This window comes from Erithacus rubecula, assembly GCF_903797595.1.
Source record: "Erithacus rubecula genome assembly, chromosome: 9".
In the NCBI taxonomy this organism is placed as follows: domain Eukaryota; kingdom Metazoa; phylum Chordata; class Aves; order Passeriformes; family Muscicapidae; genus Erithacus; species Erithacus rubecula.
In genome coordinates, this window is record NC_136660.1 from 3,947,400 (window position 1) to 3,965,825 (window position 18,426).

The 18,426-nt window shown below is 41.3% G+C and overlaps 1 protein-coding gene across 1 annotated transcript; it reads right to left on the minus strand.

Annotated features, from left to right (window-relative positions):
* Positions 1-1,697: 1,697 nt before the first annotated feature.
* On the minus strand, positions 1,698-18,315 carry SUPV3L1 (Suv3 like RNA helicase). Its single transcript, XM_079312290.1, has 15 exons — positions 18,029-18,315; positions 14,053-14,130; positions 13,697-13,804; positions 11,982-12,096; positions 11,252-11,420; positions 9,710-9,821; positions 9,347-9,424; positions 8,225-8,316; positions 7,643-7,823; positions 7,121-7,214; positions 6,460-6,679; positions 5,973-6,053; positions 4,290-4,466; positions 2,623-2,771; positions 1,698-2,258 (listed from the first exon to the last, which is right to left on the minus strand). The coding sequence occupies exons 1-15, from the start codon at positions 18,282-18,284 to the stop codon at positions 1,763-1,765; spliced, it is 2,406 nt and encodes an 801-aa protein (XP_079168416.1). The 5' UTR covers positions 18,285-18,315; the 3' UTR covers positions 1,698-1,762.
* Positions 18,316-18,426: the final 111 nt, after the last annotated feature.

An 18,426-nucleotide genomic window follows, 5' to 3' on the forward strand; every position in this document is an offset into this window, starting at 1 on the left:
ACAAGCAGGGAGTTAAGCAAAGTGCTAATCTCAGCAAAACACAAAAAAGAATGCTTATAGTCATTTAGCTTCTTTATTGCAAGGCTTGGTGCTGAAACACAAGGCTGGCTTATACCCTGAAGTCCCAGACACTCTTTCCTTGCTCAAAAACATATACTAGTACTCAGCTTACTGTATGATTAAAGGATAAATTCAAACTAACAGATGCAAGTGTCAGTGTGGGTCTCCCACAAGCCAACCTCACACACACTGGGCAGAGAAAACAAGAGTTGCCATGATGGACAGCCAAGGTGGTTTTAAAGATTGGTTTGCAATCCACCCTGAATCTGGGGGAAGTGCAGTCTCAGGGGTAAGTGGGACAATGCATGTGGTCAAAACCTGCAGGCTTTGGCAACTACTGCTTCCCTTCCAGTTGAGTGCCAAGAACAAGGAGCCAACTAATATCACTGCGTCACACAATCCACATCACACAAGCTGTGTGATAGCAGCAAATGTGACACATCTGTAAGGGTTAATGCAAGCTTGCACTCTGCAAGGGGGTGCTGCTGTTCAGCAGGACCCTGGGAAAGCAAAGCTGAACTACTCATCTGCAAAACAGAAAATCCACAACACTCACATGGCCATTGCCACACACAGAGCTGCTTGGTTTTTCTTGGGGAAGGAAAAAAAGATGTGGCTTTGCAGGGCAAGGACCTAAAACTTTCTCTTCCCACCAGTACTGTACTGAAACCAGCAGGAGATCATGTGGACTAGAAACATTCATGCACTGCTTGCTTTTTAGTAAACAATGAGGGAAGAGTACATGAACTACACTGAAAACAGCTGCAAAAACATTTTTCAAACTGCTGCAGGTTCCTTTCTGAACGGCAGCATAAAGGATTGATATCAAGAGAAAGAAATGAAGATTCAGAACAAGCTTTCAGCCTGCAGAGAAACACAGATCAAAAAGTCAGATATTTGATAATGAAACTCAACCAAGATTTTAGAGATTTGCCTGTTAACATTAACACAAGCAGGACCTGTGCACTTGCACACAGCCAGTGTAGCATCATTCTCCTCAGACAGCCCAGCAACATGTGCAAGTGTTGAAACCCATTTCTGTAAATACACAGCAGTTTCCACATCTGATTCTTTCCACTCTCCAGTATCCATACTGGGAGCTCAAAATTGCTCATATAAAAACCAAATCACACAGCATCATAATCACCCCTCAGATTGGAGAACTGAAATTCACTCCAAAATTCTTGTGGCCAGAATTCCATCACTCCTGACATATTACCACAAATGCTTTTCACCTCCTTCCACATTTGCACAGGACACAATGATTAGAGGCACATGATTCCTATCACCACTAAGCCAATTTTGTTCCAGGCTGTTCATTACTTGTCTGTGGCCTGTAAAACTCTGCTCTTTGAGAAGGGGTGGAATGAGTAGCTAATTCATTACTAGTGAAATATCTGAAATTTATTGATGATGAGAGGAGATCTTGGAAGAAGACACCAAGCTCAAATTTTCACAGAGCAGCAGATCATACACTTAATGCTGAACACCATGATTGAAAGAGTGCACAGCTGAGTGGCAAAAACAAACTTATGGCCTCTGAGCTTTTAAGAGTTCATTTCTCTGAGTGCTTCACATTACTGGTCACAGGAGAAGGAAAAACATCAAGGACCTGCAGCAGTGTAAACATGACATGCCAAAGAGGTTATTAAAATAGTATTTTATTTTATGAATAAAAACTAAACAGAATTAGCACATGGTTCTATTTTCTCTTTTTCCTCGTTTCCTTTGAACTATGCTGATCATTTCTTTTTGAACCAAAGCCAGATCTACCATTCCTGTGCTGATCCTGCCACTCACTCTCCAGCTGTCTCAGCATTTCCTGTGTCAGAAGTCCCTCCTGCAGCAATCTGTTGGCAAGAGATCCACGTCCATAGCTTTTCACATCCTCCTGCCTGCTGCCAAGACGAGAGGGTCTCGAGCTCTTCGCTCTTCTCAGCCCTGCAGCCTCCACTGCAATGGACAGGGCCTCTGTGGAGGCTGCACTGTGACGGTCTGAAACCACTCTGGCATCCTTCTGAGTCCTGGAGAGAGGAAAGTCTTCTGACACAGCCTCAGCTGTGCCAGGAGCAGCTGCAGACTGGGATGCTCGGATCAGCTTGGTGATGTTGCAGACACCAATCTGGATAATGTTGTCCAGTTTTTTCTGAATGTCCCTTACAAGGACAGCATCAGGGAACATATCCACGAAGCGGTAACTGAAGAGAGGCAAAAGAACACACAATCAAACCTCCTCACTGGGACAAAGATGGGATATACACGAAGGAAAAAGCAGATTTATCACATGCTGCATGGGAAGGTCACCGTGTTTTAATTTGTATTTCAGCTGCTACAGTCTAGGATCACCTTGTTTCTACCCCTCTCTTTCTGTCAGTCACAAACTGCTCCCTGCAGAACTCAATCCCTCAACATTGCATTGTCAAGATCCTCTAAAAGGCCAAAGGAGCCCATCCTGCACCATGTACATATGGGCTCAAAGACACTGCATTTCTAGGGCCATAAATAATTGGAAAAAAAAAAAAAAAAAAAAAAAAAAACCAGTTTTCAAGCACAAACACATACCTTAACCACAGATAGAGGTCAAAGACATCATGCACAGCTTCAAGGTGCACAAGTTCCTTGATGTTTTTTGGAGCAGCTAAGGGCCACTTGGTGTGCCGGCAGAGCCAGTCGAAGGTCAGCGGCTCGTTTCTACTGAACTGTCGTGCAAACTGAAAAACAAGCAGATTCAGTCAAGTCCTGTTAGTCAGGAAACAAGAAATCTCCAAAGAGTTAACTTCCCCTGAGTCTGTATACATAAATACTCCATAAAATACCTGCTTTGTTTTACACAACCCAAATGCCACACATTCTTTTACTTAATTGCTCAACACAGGAGTCACCACTCCTTTCCAGGGCCTCATTAACACAATTTGTCCATGGGCCATGCACAGAGTTCAGTAACAAAAGCAAAGAGCTATCCAGAACAGTGTAACACTGAAGGCATTTGATTTCATCTAGCAAAGCAGATGGACTTTGTGTCTTTTTAAATCCTCCTTCTCCTATTTGGCTAATTATCTTGTTTCAGGGTTGCCAATGTTCAGAATATTAAAAACCCTGTTTTAGGAAACACACTACCCACAAACCAAACAGATGAATTTGCTCTTCTGAAACCCAGACATCTCAGCTCTTCAACTAACAGAAAACCAAGTCAAGTAATCTTTAAATCTAGAATTTTTAGGAGTACTGATGACTTGAAATAACTGTTTCCTATCTGGCTGATACTGAAGTGGGTTTTCTTGGTCAAGGAATAGGGCTTAAATTCACACAAGCATTCACAACAGCCTACCTCCCTCTAACACCACATTATGCCCCTCTGCACCTTCACTAATTGGAATCCAAAAGCTCAGCATTTTCCTAACGAGGCACTTTTTTCAACTCTTTCCTCAACCACTCATTTTGTAAAGATTATTAGCCATTTTTGAAAAGCGGGGTTCTAATATTTCTGACATGAGGACACCACATCAGTTTCATTTTTATATTAATTTATTTTAAAAGTTTAATGCAGTCTTTAGAAAGGGAAAAATGGCAATACTGTCTAACAAAGTAACAGTCCCAAGCAACATTATTATTAAACCTGAAAAATCAGCTGACTGATTATTCCTCAAAATAATCACTCTGGGGGCACAGCAAAAAACAATTCATGCAGGCCTGAAAAGTAAAGTGACATAATTCTGAGGGCAACTTCCAGCTCTGTGTTTTCTGCGGTATAATTTCGATGCTGATGCTGTAATACAGTTACAATCACCCTTAATCCCTCCTTCTCTCCTTTTGTTGACAAGCTAACAGCTCGAAGAAGCAGTAACTTGGTTTTTAATGCTTTTAGGAACACTAGTGCAAAGCTTTAGGGAACACAAATCTCATCTCTCTCAGTTCAGAGCTGGCATACAAAGACAAGCAGTAGGATCTTCAGAGGCAAACAGCAGAAGCTGTCCAAACTTCAACCTACATCATGATGATCAGTTTTCAGAAGTTAAAACCTCTGGTCCACAAAAATAGTGAAGAATTCAACACATGTCCAGCTATTTTATGTATCTTATACTACCTGTGAGCACTTTAAGAATGCTCTCAAATGATCTGATAGCAAAGCCCACAACAAATATAGCAGCTAGATACAGTCCCAGTGCACCAAAACCCTCTTGGTCCAATATAAACACATTTTTTGAGGGGGGGGGGGGGAAATAGCTGACCTTCAACAAAGTGGTACACACAAAAGGCTCTTTTCTGTTCAAGGGTGCAGTGCAGAAGACGTATCGCGATCGCAGATTTAGTGGAATGTGCTGAATCATATCTGCCAGAAATTTAAAGTCATCAATATTGCAGACAAAGTACATCCCATCGACTTGTGAGAGGCTCACAAAAATATCCTGTGAAAATAAAACCAAATGTCAGGATGTTATTACAGGAGAGGGTTGTTAAGCTTTGCCTTAGCAAATATAAAAATTATTTAGCATTTGAAAGACTAGTTCTACTGAAAGAACAATTAAAAGCCATCAAATCTGACCACAGTAATAAAAAAGCAGGCAGGGGAGTCTCTCCTGCTCTTTCAGCATAATTTGCATTAAATTCTCCCACACAGGATCAGAGGAGAAGACAAAACACACTACACTTTATTTAAATATGCTTTCAATCAGTCTCCTAATTAACAAAGTTCTGGAAGGGTACATTTTAGGAACAAAGAACAGCATCACAGGAACCTGTTACCACTATGTTTAGAAATTTCTCCAGGTTCATCACTTAGCATGACCCAAAAAGCTAACTTTACAGCATGCAATTCAATAATTGAGGTATTTTTAGTTCAATGTCAGGATCAGATCTATTTCAGGAAGAAGGAAAACACAAGCTAAATAAAGTATTCCAATAGAGGAGTTCAAAGTAAACATGAGACATACTCCAGGTTTGGAGAAATGGAAGATGCAGTGCACCCTGCAGGGGGAATTTTATGGGCCTCCAAAATTATTTCTAACATAAATCTTGGAAAGATTTTTTTTTAAAAACATCTTTAAAGAAACACTGAGCTTCTTAATTAAATATGTGACTGAATATTTAAGAGATCAAAAACAACACAAGGTTTTTATCTTAATACTACTGTGCTAGAAATTACTAATTTAAAAATTTTAGATGTCTTGTTACCCTACCAGACTAAGTCTTCCAGGAGGTCTCCAGATATAATCTTTTTTTTGTTTCAAGGTTAGAAATACACATTTTGCTACATAACAGCAGATCAGCAGGAATAATAATGCACATTTAAAACTATGAAAGCTGCCAAGGATTTCTCAGTTTACTAAAAGCTGTGATAACATGTCTTCAATACAGTATTGGGATCTTAATTTGTATTTTATAATGTTTAAGTACATCCAAAAGAACTAGTATCTATCTAAGGAGGAGACTGAACTGATCCCAAAAAACAGTTTTCTAAAAGCTACAAACACACTTTTACCACAAAATTCACAGAAACAGGGAAAAAGCAAAATCAGGTAGCTTTCAGACATGTGGAAATCTGACATGACAAGTTTCCCAGGAATTTCCAAATAATTATCAAAATTTAGATCTCTAATAACTTTAGTCTCAGACTGAAATGTCTACATTTAAAATTCAGAAAAGCTGGAATGAAAAAGCTGCTGCACAGTTTTAAGCACTGTGTAAAAATGACTGACACGTTTTAACAGCTTTCAAGTTTATTGTAGCACAGAATTGTTAAACATCCTAAACCTCTCTGCAGTCACTTGTGTGGCAGAGAGAAGAAACCAAGTGATAAAAAAACCCACACACAGGCTGTCTGTCAGGTCTCCCAAGGGCAGGTTTGCACAAAGCAGTGACTATTAGTGATACTTCATTTGGAAAGCAGAAGGTAATATTTTGATCATTCTTACAATTAAGTTGGATAGAGTGGCATCAGGAAGATGATAAGCAAACATTTCTATCTGCTCAGGAGTAGGGTGTAGGCCAGCTGCCTATATGGAAAATAAAGAAAAAACCTTCCATTAATTCTCAGCATTGTTTCAAAGTTAATGCACCAGAAACAACATATTAAAAGATAAAATGTAAGAAACCAAAGCACGCTGCAGATTCCAGTTTATTTAGCTAAACAAACTTAAGTTAATAAACAACTTTTAAGTTAATTAAGAACTTCTGTGCTAGAGCTTTTAATTCTTAAAAGAGCAAATTCAATATGAAAGTAACACTACAAGTCTCCAAACAGAGAAAATATAAAATATATCCAAAGCCACCCCCTGGCACAACACAACCCATTTTTATTACTAAAATGCAAACAGACAGAAGGAAAAAACAATCTGGGCTCAGAATATCATAGGTCAGTCCCAGAGCAGAGCTGCACAAAGTGGGCACTGAGGTTCCCACCTTGACAGGGGGCACAGCATCACTCAGAATCTCCCTCAGCTGCACGAGGTCGTCGCGGTGCATTGCAGTGACCTCTCCCTGCCTGAAGGAGGAGCCGAAGCGCCCGGCCCTGCCCGCGATCTGCAGCGCCTGGGAGGTGGTGATCGAGTCTATCTCCTTCTCTCCCTTCTCATTGACAGTGGGCTTGACTATGGAGTTAAAAATTATCCTTCTTATACACCTGGAATTTTCAAACAAAGACAAATTATTCAGCGCCACCTGCCTCAGCAGTTTGCAGCAATATGACTGCATGTCCTTCACCAATGAAATACATCTGCAACTGGGCTGAACTTGCCTTGCATTTCACAAATGCAAGAGAGTGGTAACTCAGACAACCTAGCACATTTGACTCCAGTTGATCCAGTGGGCCCTATCATCTAAAGCCAACTATCACCTTAATTAGGCCAAGGGAGCCATTTAGTTCTTGAAAGCAGTTTTACAATTAGTTCTGCCTAACCAAATTGATCACTACTCCAAAATCGAAATGCATGTACTGCGTTGTCTAGACACAGCAGATATCTAAATGAGTTAATCAGACTAGGGAGATAAAAAGTAAGGAAATTAATGTGGCAGTCACACCCAAAGGAAAATAAAAGTACCATAACCTGCTGCAAGTACTTACAAATTGAGTCCCATTCCAATTGCATCTGTAGCAACTAAAATTTTGCACGGATCATCAGGATCGTTGAATTTCTTTGCCTGTTCAAGCTTTGTCCCTAAAACAGAATGACAGAACACTTCACATAGGAAACTTCATAGAAAATAAAGACAACACATCACTAAGTCTAACATCATCATAATAGGCCGAGGGAAAAAAGAAATACATTGGTATTTGATTGGTATTTGGCCACAGATTGGGGGAGGAGGCAGGAGGGATTTAAATCATTCCCAGAGCTGTGGATAGACCTCATTTAATTATATCTGTCTAAAGATCCAAATTAAGTACATAATAAAGGTCTAATCCCAAGATTAAAACACCAGTCAATGAAAGCTGATTACTTTCTCTAGCTATATAGGGAAGCAAATCTAGGAAACTTGCACTGCTTTATTTTAAAATCAAGAAAGCAGTACAAAGGGGTTTTCTCCTAAGAAAAGCAGCAAGAAACAGAACACCCCCTTAACAATAAAAGCACAAGTGCTTTACCTGGAGGCAGACTGCCATATATGACAGCACATTCTAATCCTCTGGCTTCGATCTGCCGGCTCACAGAGTAAATGTCATTCTTACTGAAACAGACAATGCAGTCCCCAGGCCGCAGGTTATCCAAGGACTCCAAGGCATAATCCAGCACAGTCAGAGGAGTCAGTCTCTCGTAATTTCGGACCTAGAATTGAAGGTGTCAAACACTGTGTCTTTCTAAACTCAAATTCCATTGTATTGAGACTAACAACACATCCTGTAATGTCAGCAAACTTGAGAGCACCGTGCCCTCCTGGAAGATCAGAACTGTAAAAAATGTCCATAAACAGCTGTAGCAGCTGCAGCATCCCCTGAAGGGAACTCATCAAACCATGTATCTTCTTTCAGAAAAACAGTACTACTATGTAAAAAGAGACAGAACTTTGCAACATCTTTGCATTACAGAAATTGAGACACATTTTAACAAGACTTCCTGCAGGACAACTTTGAGCAGTGATACCTCCAAAAAAGGACCCTGCATTTTTCACCCTGTTTTACAGCAAAGAGAACCTGATGTTCTGTTCATAGCTTCTCAGAATTACTTACTTCAACTTCTTCCCCTGTAGTGTACATGAGCTCTGTCACCAAGTCAATAGCAGCAGGTTCTCCACAAACGTGGATTTCTTCTGCACAGAGGCCTGAAGAAGGTCCAGTGAAACAAAAAGCAAAATGTTACTTGTTTAGATACAACAGTAGCTTTAGCTGGCTCTTAAGGTATCAAAAAATTGTGTTTTGGTTGCTAAACACAATCCTTCAACAACCCAAACCTTCACCTAAAGCCTCACCCACAACACTCTATTTCCCTAGAGCTGCTCTTGATCTCTTACCAACAGGTGATATTGGCAATTCATTAGTGTAATAATCAGAGCAGCCAATACCTCACTGCATCCTCTTGGCCAAAATGAGATAGCCTCAGCCACTGAACAAATGGAGCAAAGCTTTGAGTATGTTTTATTTACTACTCATGTTTTACTAACTCCCAAACCCCAGCAGGACTGAGGAGTTTTGTTTTCTGCATGAATTCACCTCTAATTCAATCAGAACAGAAAAGGGAAAAAAAGGAAGTAAAGAAGTGTGACAAATCTTCTGAACTTAGAATCAAAACCAACAAAAGGAAGGGTCAAGAGGGAATCAGATTCCAAATTTCTGTTGCAAATACGAGGGAAAATTTTTTAAAAATTCCTCTAGAAAAAATCTAGAATTATCAAAAACAGCATTCTTCTAAGAACATAACAGATTGATGCAGCTCAGTAAATGAGCCATTTGAACTTAACACTATAAAATATTTAAAGTTAACATGATTTGGCAGAATCTACTGAAAACTGGTGTTGTTTTAATTGAATGGAAAAGCATTCTTCTTGGAAAATAGTCAATGGAAAAGAACAGCAAAATGGAGTAAAGACTCCCTATTAGCCAAGGAAGGAAAAATAAGAGGCATCTGAACAAAATATTAAAAACTCATTTGTTAAGTAAAACACAACAGGCAGTTTCCTGTCATGCAGACAAATCCTTTGAGGCAGAGTATTTCTCTAACTCCCTGTGAGAAGACATGAAGAAGAAATACTTCTATTTTGCATCACATATTATAACACTAATGACTATACTGTCTGCTAAGCTTGAATTTCATGTGCCATTAAGGTAATTCATTGCCAACACAAACAAGCTTACCTAGAAGGGCTCTTGTCCAAGCCCAGCCTCTGGCAGGATCTCTGATCATCTGAATTTCATCTATCACAGCAACTTCATCTTAAAACAAAAAAAGAAAAACATGATGCACCAAGGAAGAGCATCTAGAACAGCAGTACAAGACACAAAGGAACTGAAGGAACTCACAGGTTTCCTACAAAAGGTTATTCAAACAAAGCTAATCCTCTATCATCCAAAAGCTATTCTGAGATGATTCAAGTTCTTTGAACTGCTCAATCATAGTTTAAATAAGAGTGAAAAAGAAGAGCTCAGCTACTTTTGAGTCCAAGCAATAACACACACAAGGGTACCACGGACAGCACAGAAACAAGCATGTGTACTTACAAGGTGTATTAGTGCTGCACATTTCAATGGTACAAGCAACATGAGGGGCCTGTCTGGCATCTTCACTGGCAAACACACGCTCTTCTCCTGTCACCAGGTCACATGGCACGTTCTAAAGACATTCAGAAATCTCAGGTCAAGTTTCTTCAACATTAAAGAATCAATCCCCTTTCCAAAGAGGACAAAAGCAGTTTCTTACAGTAGTTTCTAGGACAGTGTAATAGAAGCTATCCAGGAAATAACTACTCAGCCTTGAGAGACTTGTGCCTTGTATTTAAGTCCTATCAGAGTGGAGATTTAATGAAGAAGGGGGGAATCTCTAACTAGATGCCTTCCCCTACTCCTGCAGAAGGTTAAATATTCTCCAGAGCATTTCAGAGCTGTCACATCTGCCAAAAAACAACTGTTAGAAGAGTACAAGGGACTCACAGAGCAAGGCCCAGCAGTGAAAGAACCTTGTAAGCTCCAGCCTGCTCCACCTCCTTTGGTAATTGCCCTGCTGCCTTGTACTCACACAGCAAGAGCTCATGAGGATCACCTGTGAGACAACTGAAGCCTCCTCCCTGCCAGCCCTACACTCCTTGCTGCTGATGGCTGCTCCATCCATACCCACAGCCACCTGCAGAACCCTGCTAGAAGCCTGTTAACACCCCAAGGGCCTAAACATGATCCAGGAGCCAACAGCTGAACAGTTCTGACACACACACAAAACACATGGGAGAAAAGTTCAGTAAGCACTAGCAAGGAACATCACTGCATGGTACCCAGTCACTCTGTGACTATATCTGGTACATTACAGCTATCTCCTAGGACAAGCCAATCTTTCTGATGTGTTGCTCAGACAGACTGGTAATAGGAGTTACAGATTCTACATCAAAAAAAGAGAAATCACATCACTACTGTATACACACACTGTGCTAACATGTGGGATGTGATTGTAGTGGTCCAGAACTGGTCTGATTTTCTGCAGCTGGAAGCTCACTGGGGAGGAGACTCCAAAAATATCTCAGAAGCAATATAGAAGACTAATGAGAATTTCCTCTAGGGATGTGATATACAACACTGCTCTTCAATTCAAAACATCTGCATCTGCAGAATTTTTCAAGGATGGTGAAGTGAAATATATTTATACATTGAAGCAGAAGGTTGAGGGGAGTTGAGCAAGGGTAGTTTTTTGTGTAGAAACAATAAACGACATGGGCAAAAGAAGGTATAGTGCTCATGTTGAAAAACTTAATAGTAGAACCAGGCTCATTCAGGGAGCAACAAATTCCAGAAGACAAGAGCCAGGTTACAGGGATGACTGCATAGCACGTGCTCTGGGGACAGCACTGCTCCACTTGGGGAAATGATGTTCCATTCTGCTCCTAAAGCAGAAATGCACAACTGATTTCACATGATCTGACACCACTGCAAAGCAAAGGCACCTGCTCAAGCACAGGGCTCCAGGGACCACCTAGGGCCACTACAGGACTTTACAGACATGCATTCATGAGACTGTTCAGGTACTAAGGATGTTGGTAAGTAATATGACATACTGACAGCATCATTACTCTTTTGGAAGATCTCATGAGCCAGAAGTTTTAGTGGACCGCAGTATATTCCAGATTTGGCTGACAAAAATCTCTGGATAGCATGGTAAGTTTTTCCACTGTTTGTAGGACCAGCATGGAATATTATCTTTCTCTGAATAGCTCTGGCATCTGGATACCTAAAGCAAAGACAAAAAAAAGAAAAGCAGATCTGTTGAACATTAATCTGGATTCAGGAGAAACCGGAAATTAGCTTAAGCATTTATTTATTAATAATTTTAATGAGTGTTAAAAGCAGAAACATCAAGTTCTTAGAGACAGTATAAAGAGGTTACTGTATCTTCCACATAGATCTTCTAAGTCATAAAATGCTTTTAAAGATTCAGAGTGAAATTCACACATTGCATTCAAAATAATTCTCATTTTTCCCACAATTCTCTCTCCTTGAGCTTATCGATATTTTAATGTTCTGATGTGCTACCTACCAAATATATTGTTAGATAACATCTTCCTGGAAAAGCCCCACCAACTCAGTGACTTTCACAGCTGATATAATCTTATTTTCTTACTAATTCATTGTGATGTATTTTGTAAAAAACACAAGAGTTCCTGACACAAATAATTGTAAAAACAGAGAAAAGAACTGAAAATGCAGCATAACTCCATGGAAGTGCAAAGACTATGAAATTCTCTGATTTCCTCTAAGGAAGGAAAGCATGCAGGCACTTCAGCACACTGACCAGTTGGGTGGCAGCCTCAGGTCGCTGATCTTGCGCAGATCGTCCATGCAGTCCAGCATTGGAAAGATCTGCTTTGCGTGCCTCAGGAAAAATGGAAACAGATCATCCACATGGCCTAGAAGAACAAAACCTTTTCAGAAAGTCTGTGTGTGCTTGTCTGAGTGTCTACCTTCAGAATAAACTTTGAAAAAAAATTTTCTATTACTTCCACCCCGTGTTTAAGTAATCCTTTCAACTTCTGGCTCTCTGCAATAATTATCTCAGTGGCAGAGAGGGAAACTAACACAAGTACATGGACTCATTTAGCAATGGAATACAAACACTATAATATGAAAAAAATGCATCTCATTTCAGTATATTCACTCTGCTCAGCCTACAGAACTTCTAAGTAAAAATGAGAAACTGTGGAAAAGCTGGATGAGAAATAGCTTTTCTGTCCTAACATTTTAGCACATTCCTCCTAAATTCATGAAGGGAGGGAGCAGGGAAGAGAAAAGAGAGAGGGGAGAGAGGGGAGAGAAGGGAGAGAAGGGAGAGCTTTTAAAATGTTTTTATGAATAAAGACAGAAAAACAGATTTGCATTTTCTCTAAGCTAATTTTCTCTAAGCTAATGATGCTGGTTCCAAATTTTAAGTTTCCAAACCCTAGGAGAGAAAATAAAAATACTAAAATCAACTAAGAAGGGAAATCCAGGTTCATTCTTCTGAATGTTTGCATGTGGGCCTTAAAGGTCTCACTCATTTCAGGTCACACTCCTCCCATCCAGCTCTCATAGAATTTCAAAGAACAATCTGGATCTAAAAAACTATTGCTATTACCAAACACACACACAAAAAGAAAAAGCAGTGGTTTGGGGTATGTTGCAGCATTTTTGTTTTGTTGGGGGGAGAAGTTATATTTTGGGGGAGGTTAAATTGAGGATTATTATTCAGTGAATAAAAATTATTGTGGAATGTTTTTTAAAAAATGTAATATATTTAATTATCATCTTTGGACAAGCAAAACTCAAAAAGTTTCAGTATTTCTATGTATGAGTTATAAGGCATAATGTTCATATATAAGCAAATAAGGAGTGGAAATGAGAAAATCCTGTGGAACATTTTATACACAAGAAATACAATGAGACAATTTCCTAAGATGGCCATCATTTAAAATTGAAACATTTACATTTTAAGACAAAAATCCCATGATTAAAACACGCAGTGGGCAGCTTGAGCCCTGGAGAAAGCTGATTCTGCTGCTCCCAGGTGGTATCACCTCTCAGTTAAGTGCTGTTAATCACAACACAGGATGCACTAAGCAGGCAAACACCTCTGTGAGTGCCACAGGAAAACAGAGCACTGTCACAAAGCTGCCCCTAAAGCCACCAACTGGGAGAAAGCTCTCCAAGTGCCCCCTAGTGACTGCTGGATCTTAAAGAGAGGAATAAACAGCCAGCACTGTTTTCATTTCAGCCCTCAACAGATGCTGTACAACAGGCTGCTCTCTTGCTAACAGCTGCACATCTTTCATTTCCACTGCAGAAGATTAAAGAACTGAATTCATTTCCACTTCAGAAGATTTAAGAACTGAACATTCTCGTGGATGGGCATAAATGTTTCTGATAGGGAAGCAGAGATTTTTAATCTCTCTGTCCACATGTATATAGGTAAGCATACAGGGCAAAAACAAGTAAAAATGTACATTTTACTTTACAAGCACTCCAGATACTTGCCTGCACCACAGCATATATCATTGAGAATAATATGCAAATCAGCACTCACAGAACTGGACTCCATGATATACTTCCTAAAGCTTATAAATGCTTGGTGAAAGAGGCGAGCTGCAAAAACAAAAAACAACAAAATGAATGTGGCCAGGATGAGAAAAGTCTATTTGTAAATACCCAATAAAACACTAAAGCAGTTTATTAAAAACTTATACCTTAATATAAGCTATTAAAGTAAATATAAAGGTTATTTGAACTAATGTAAAGAAGCAGTGTTGTGATAAAAAGATCACATCTAATACCATATTTGAATTAAAACAGATTTCATATAAAAATATTATAAACTTAAATAATCTTCTTACCATCTAGTCCATTTTCTGTTCCTAGTCTTTGAATTTCTTTTCTTTTGTAAAACTTGTTTAAGTTTTTTAGGACTTCACCTGTAGAAAAAGAATAACTTTTTTTTTTCCAGCTTTCTCAAAATTAAATCACATTCTCCTGGCCCAAAGATCCTGGAGAGGATGAAAAGAACTTGACAGGAAACCATAAAGATGGGAACATGCAAATCATAAGTCATGGAAAAAATTAATTAATGTTTTGGGGTGGGTTTTTGTTTGCTTTTTATCAGTACCTATCAGAAGGTTTTAATATGAAAAAACAAATCTGCTTGAACTACTTGGTGACAGCTTTTAATCAACATCCTGAGGCAGGTTCGTCTCTCCACCCTGCTTCAGAAAGACACCCTTCAGAAAGGTCAGGTAAACCAGACCAGTATTCTTTCTTTTCTCAGGTTAAAGAAAAGGAAGAAAAAACAGTTTATTCATATGTATCACAAATTACTCAGCTTTCTTTGAATAAACTCTCTTATAAACTTATTAAGAAACTCCCCTAAAAGGCAAGTTCAGTGTTGCAACAAAACTGTATTTACTCAAGTACACGCTGATTTTGGTTTATTAAATGTTAGTTAAATGACAGTGCAAAAAGATGTGTCCTGTTTCCAACTACAGCAGATCAGAAATTCACAAAAAGTCTAGCAGATTTCATGAACTCACATTATTAAAACTCAAGTCTATAAGTTCTACAGCATTATAAAATGCTAGGAGTGCCAGCACAAGTCACTGCACACAACACTATCAAGTCCTGCTCTCTGCAACTCACTCTGACACTGACATGACATGGAAAGCTTCCCATGAGATCAACCTTAAATTCCTGGAAGATTGCCTCTAAAAAGCTGTAACAGCAACAGTCCACAATATAAATCACCAGCTGATAAGAATATGGCAAATCTAATTGCAAATCCTATACCCTGTGCACAGCTACCAGAGTCTCTCAATGGATTAACTCATGCTCTGGAATGTCCCCAAAGGCAAGAAGCAAGGGCATTGGCAGGATTACATTTCCTAGGAAGGCAGCCACTTTAAGGGCTCCAAAATCAAAGACACACTGGGAAACTGTGCAGTATAAGCAAGCACAGGGCTGAATGCTCTCCAGAGAGTCCCTAAGAAGCTCCAGCAATCAACACATCAGCCACACAGCTAGATTCACAGCCCATTGGCCTTACTGCAAGATTAAAAGGTCAATGCCAAAACTGTTTCTATCCAAGGCAACATGACGCTGGGACCACGCTGCCCCACCACAACCAAGGTCACAATCCTTCCCAAGCACAAACACTTGTCCTCACAATAAGGTAAATCTAAACAAAACAAAGCTGGCATTGCAGCCCACAAGGATAAAGTAGCTTATTTTAGAATCCCTCCTCAACTATTAGACTCCCATTGTCCAGCCCAAGCAACCTTGTGCATCTAAGCCTCCTGTTTAGGTATCTGCTATTCCTGCCACATGAATTGCTGCCAATACCTGGTCCTTCCTGACTTGCACTTCCCACAAGCAAAGCACAGTCCCATGGTGTGACAATTAAATCCACAGAGTGACATTCTGTGACAACTGATGCAGAAGAGACACCCCAAAATTGAAAGCATTCATCAGCAATCACAGATGTACACTTCCTGTCAAGTCGTGGAAAACAGAAGCAATGAATTAATTTCAGGTCTGTTACAAGTTTTGTAAAAACTGGCTTTACAGAAGTAAGCTTCTAAAAAGACCTTTATTCTTCCTAGCAGTGTTTGACTAGTGTGAAAACTATAATCACTCTCACTTGAGACAGGAACCAGCTAACAAGATGATTCACACTGGAATTACGCTCACTAAAAAATTTTCTGTAAAGCTGTAACCAGAAAACTCATAAATACACATCATTCTTTATTGAATCTACTTTAGTACTTGGCAGCAGAATCTGACAAATTTTCATTTAAAATATAAAAAACCCCAGATGCATAATACTGTGTGTGGTTAGAACCTAAAGGGGGAAGCAGATGAAAATTATTTATTTCTATTTTTTAAACAGCTACACATTAACAAAGGTCCAGTCTTTTCTAATATTATTGGCTTTCAAAACACCAATACTTTTAAAATACATTGTTGTTTTTCCAAAATACTGTTGACAGCAACAAAGAGAGCACTAGAAGCCAACAAGCCAGATGAGCACCACACAGATCCCCTGGCTGCTATTCCTTACCAGTCTCACATGGAAGAACATCAGGCTGTCTGAAGCAAGTAATTTTCACCTGTGTGGCACACATAATTGTAGCCAATCTGTAATACCAAATAAAATCTATACTTATTTTCTCAGAGCATTTTAATTGTATATTAGAAAATATCCAGCACAACTGCTCCTCTAATAAATGAGACAACAGGTAATGTGCAAGTAAGGAGCCATCATCCATCTTTATTGGCATCTAAGGAATGCACTATTCATATAAAAGACAAATCTGACAACACAGATTTTTGCACTACAGTTTTTCAGGGTTCTTTATCCTGACTAGGTTTATTTCAGCTTTCAGATATTCTTTTCTCCACAGTTCTGAACAATTAAAATCATTTGCCTATGCTCTTATACTCTGGAGTAAAAATAATATAAAATAATATATCATCAGGACACTTAATTAGGAGAAGATATGAAAAATATTTCCCTTTGCACCCTTAATGCTTTCGGCTCAGTGAACATCAAAAGAATCAAGAACTTACCTCTTATTTACCAAATCTTTAAAGATCATGGAATTGTAAGATGATAGAACTGCCTGGGTTGGAAGGAACCTTAAAGACCATCTCACTTCACTCCCCTGCCACGGGCAGGGACACCTTCTACTACCTCAGGCTGCTCCAAACCCCATCCAGCCTGGCCCTGGACACTTCCAGGGATGGGGCAGCCACAGCTTCTCTGGGCAACCCGTGCCATTGCCTCACCAACCTCACAGGAGGAACATTTTCCTAATACCCAACCTAAACAACCCTCTGTCCATTTGAATCCATTCCCCCTTGTCCTATCACTTCAGCCACTTCGGATCTAGGCATTTTTACACACATTCTCTTCGGTCTGTAACACCAACATTTGAGCAAACTGTGCCTTTTAAGTTCAGATACGTTCGGGAATGCACGAGATTGCAGTTTGGCTGCAGGACCTGCCTCAAGCCAAGCACCTTCACCCTGACGGCGCCAAAACAGAGAATAATAGAGGAAGCACAGGGCACGCCTACCCGCCCTAGCAAATCACACAATATTCAGAACTGGAAGACACCCACACGGATCATACCCTGCACAGCACAGCCACACGAATCCCACCACATGCAGGTGCCGTCTCACCCTACAGCCTTTATCCCCCTTCAGGGGCACAGTTAGCTACACTGCTCAGACAGCCTGCAGGAGGGGTCTTTGTGACCCCAGGAAAAGACCCGAGAGCAGCAGGGGCCAATTCCCTCAGCCCTCAGGAGGGTCACAGAATTAATTACGCTGGAGAAGATCTCCACGATCATCGAGTCCAACCTGTGACCGAACAGCATCGAGTCCCACATGCCGTCAATCGAAACGGTGACTCCACCACTCCGCTGGGCAGCCCCTTCCATTGTTCAGCCATTTTTTCTGTGAAGAATTTCCTCCCAATGCCCAAGCTAAACTTCCCCTGGCACAGCTTGAGGCCGCTTCCTCTCGTCCCGCCGCGGTTCCCTAGGAGCAGATCCCGACCCCTCTCTGGCCGCAGGGAACTGTAGAGAACGAGGTGTTCCTCGAGCCTCCTCTTCTCCTGGCTGAGCCCCTTCCGCTCCCTCTGCCGTTCCCCACTCCATTTTCGCTCCAGCTCCGTTGTCCTTCTCTGGGCTAGCTCGAGCTGCTCAACGTCCTTCCCGAAGCGAGCGGCCCGGAGGAGGACACAGCGATCGAGGTGCGGCCTCACGACCGGTGCCCGAGGATCGCCCCCCGCCCCCTCACGGTCCCGCCCGCACTCACCCTTGTCGAGGGGCCGCGTGAGCTCGGCGCCCACATCTTCTTCGGCCGCGCCGCCCAGGCCGGGCTTCAGCGGCACGGGCACGAAGAGCGAGGTGTCGGGGGCGCGGGAGGAGGCGCCGCCATCCCCGGACGATGCGGAGGAGAAGGAGGCGGCGGGGCGCGCGCGGCGGGGAACGGCGGCGGCGCCGCCATAGCGGAGCGCGAGCCCCGCGCGCGCCGGGAGCCGCCGCAGCAGCGGCCACGCGCAGCGACTCATCCGCGGACAAGGGCGGCGGCGCGCGGCCAAACGCGTCATCGCCCCGCGCCCGCCCCGCCCACCCGCGCGTGCGCAGCACCGCCCCCCGCCCCGCCCTTCCCCGAACCCTCAGGGAGCCCAGCGCCCCTCACACACAGACAAG

Excerpts from the sequence above, each read along its gene's own strand:
- SUPV3L1 (XM_079312290.1), bottom strand. The coding sequence starts at position 18,284 with ATGAGTCGCTGCGCGTGGCCGCTGCTGCGGCGGCTCCCGGCGCGCGCG. Across the intron at positions 8,317-9,346 it reads TTGGACAAGAGCCCTTCTAG|GCCTCTGTGCAGAAGAAATC; the intron begins GTAAGCTTGTTT and ends GACCTTCTTCAG. Across the intron at positions 2,772-4,289 it reads TGTGTACCACTTTGTTGAAG|TTTGCACGACAGTTCAGTAG; the intron begins GTCAGCTATTTC and ends CTTGTTTTTCAG.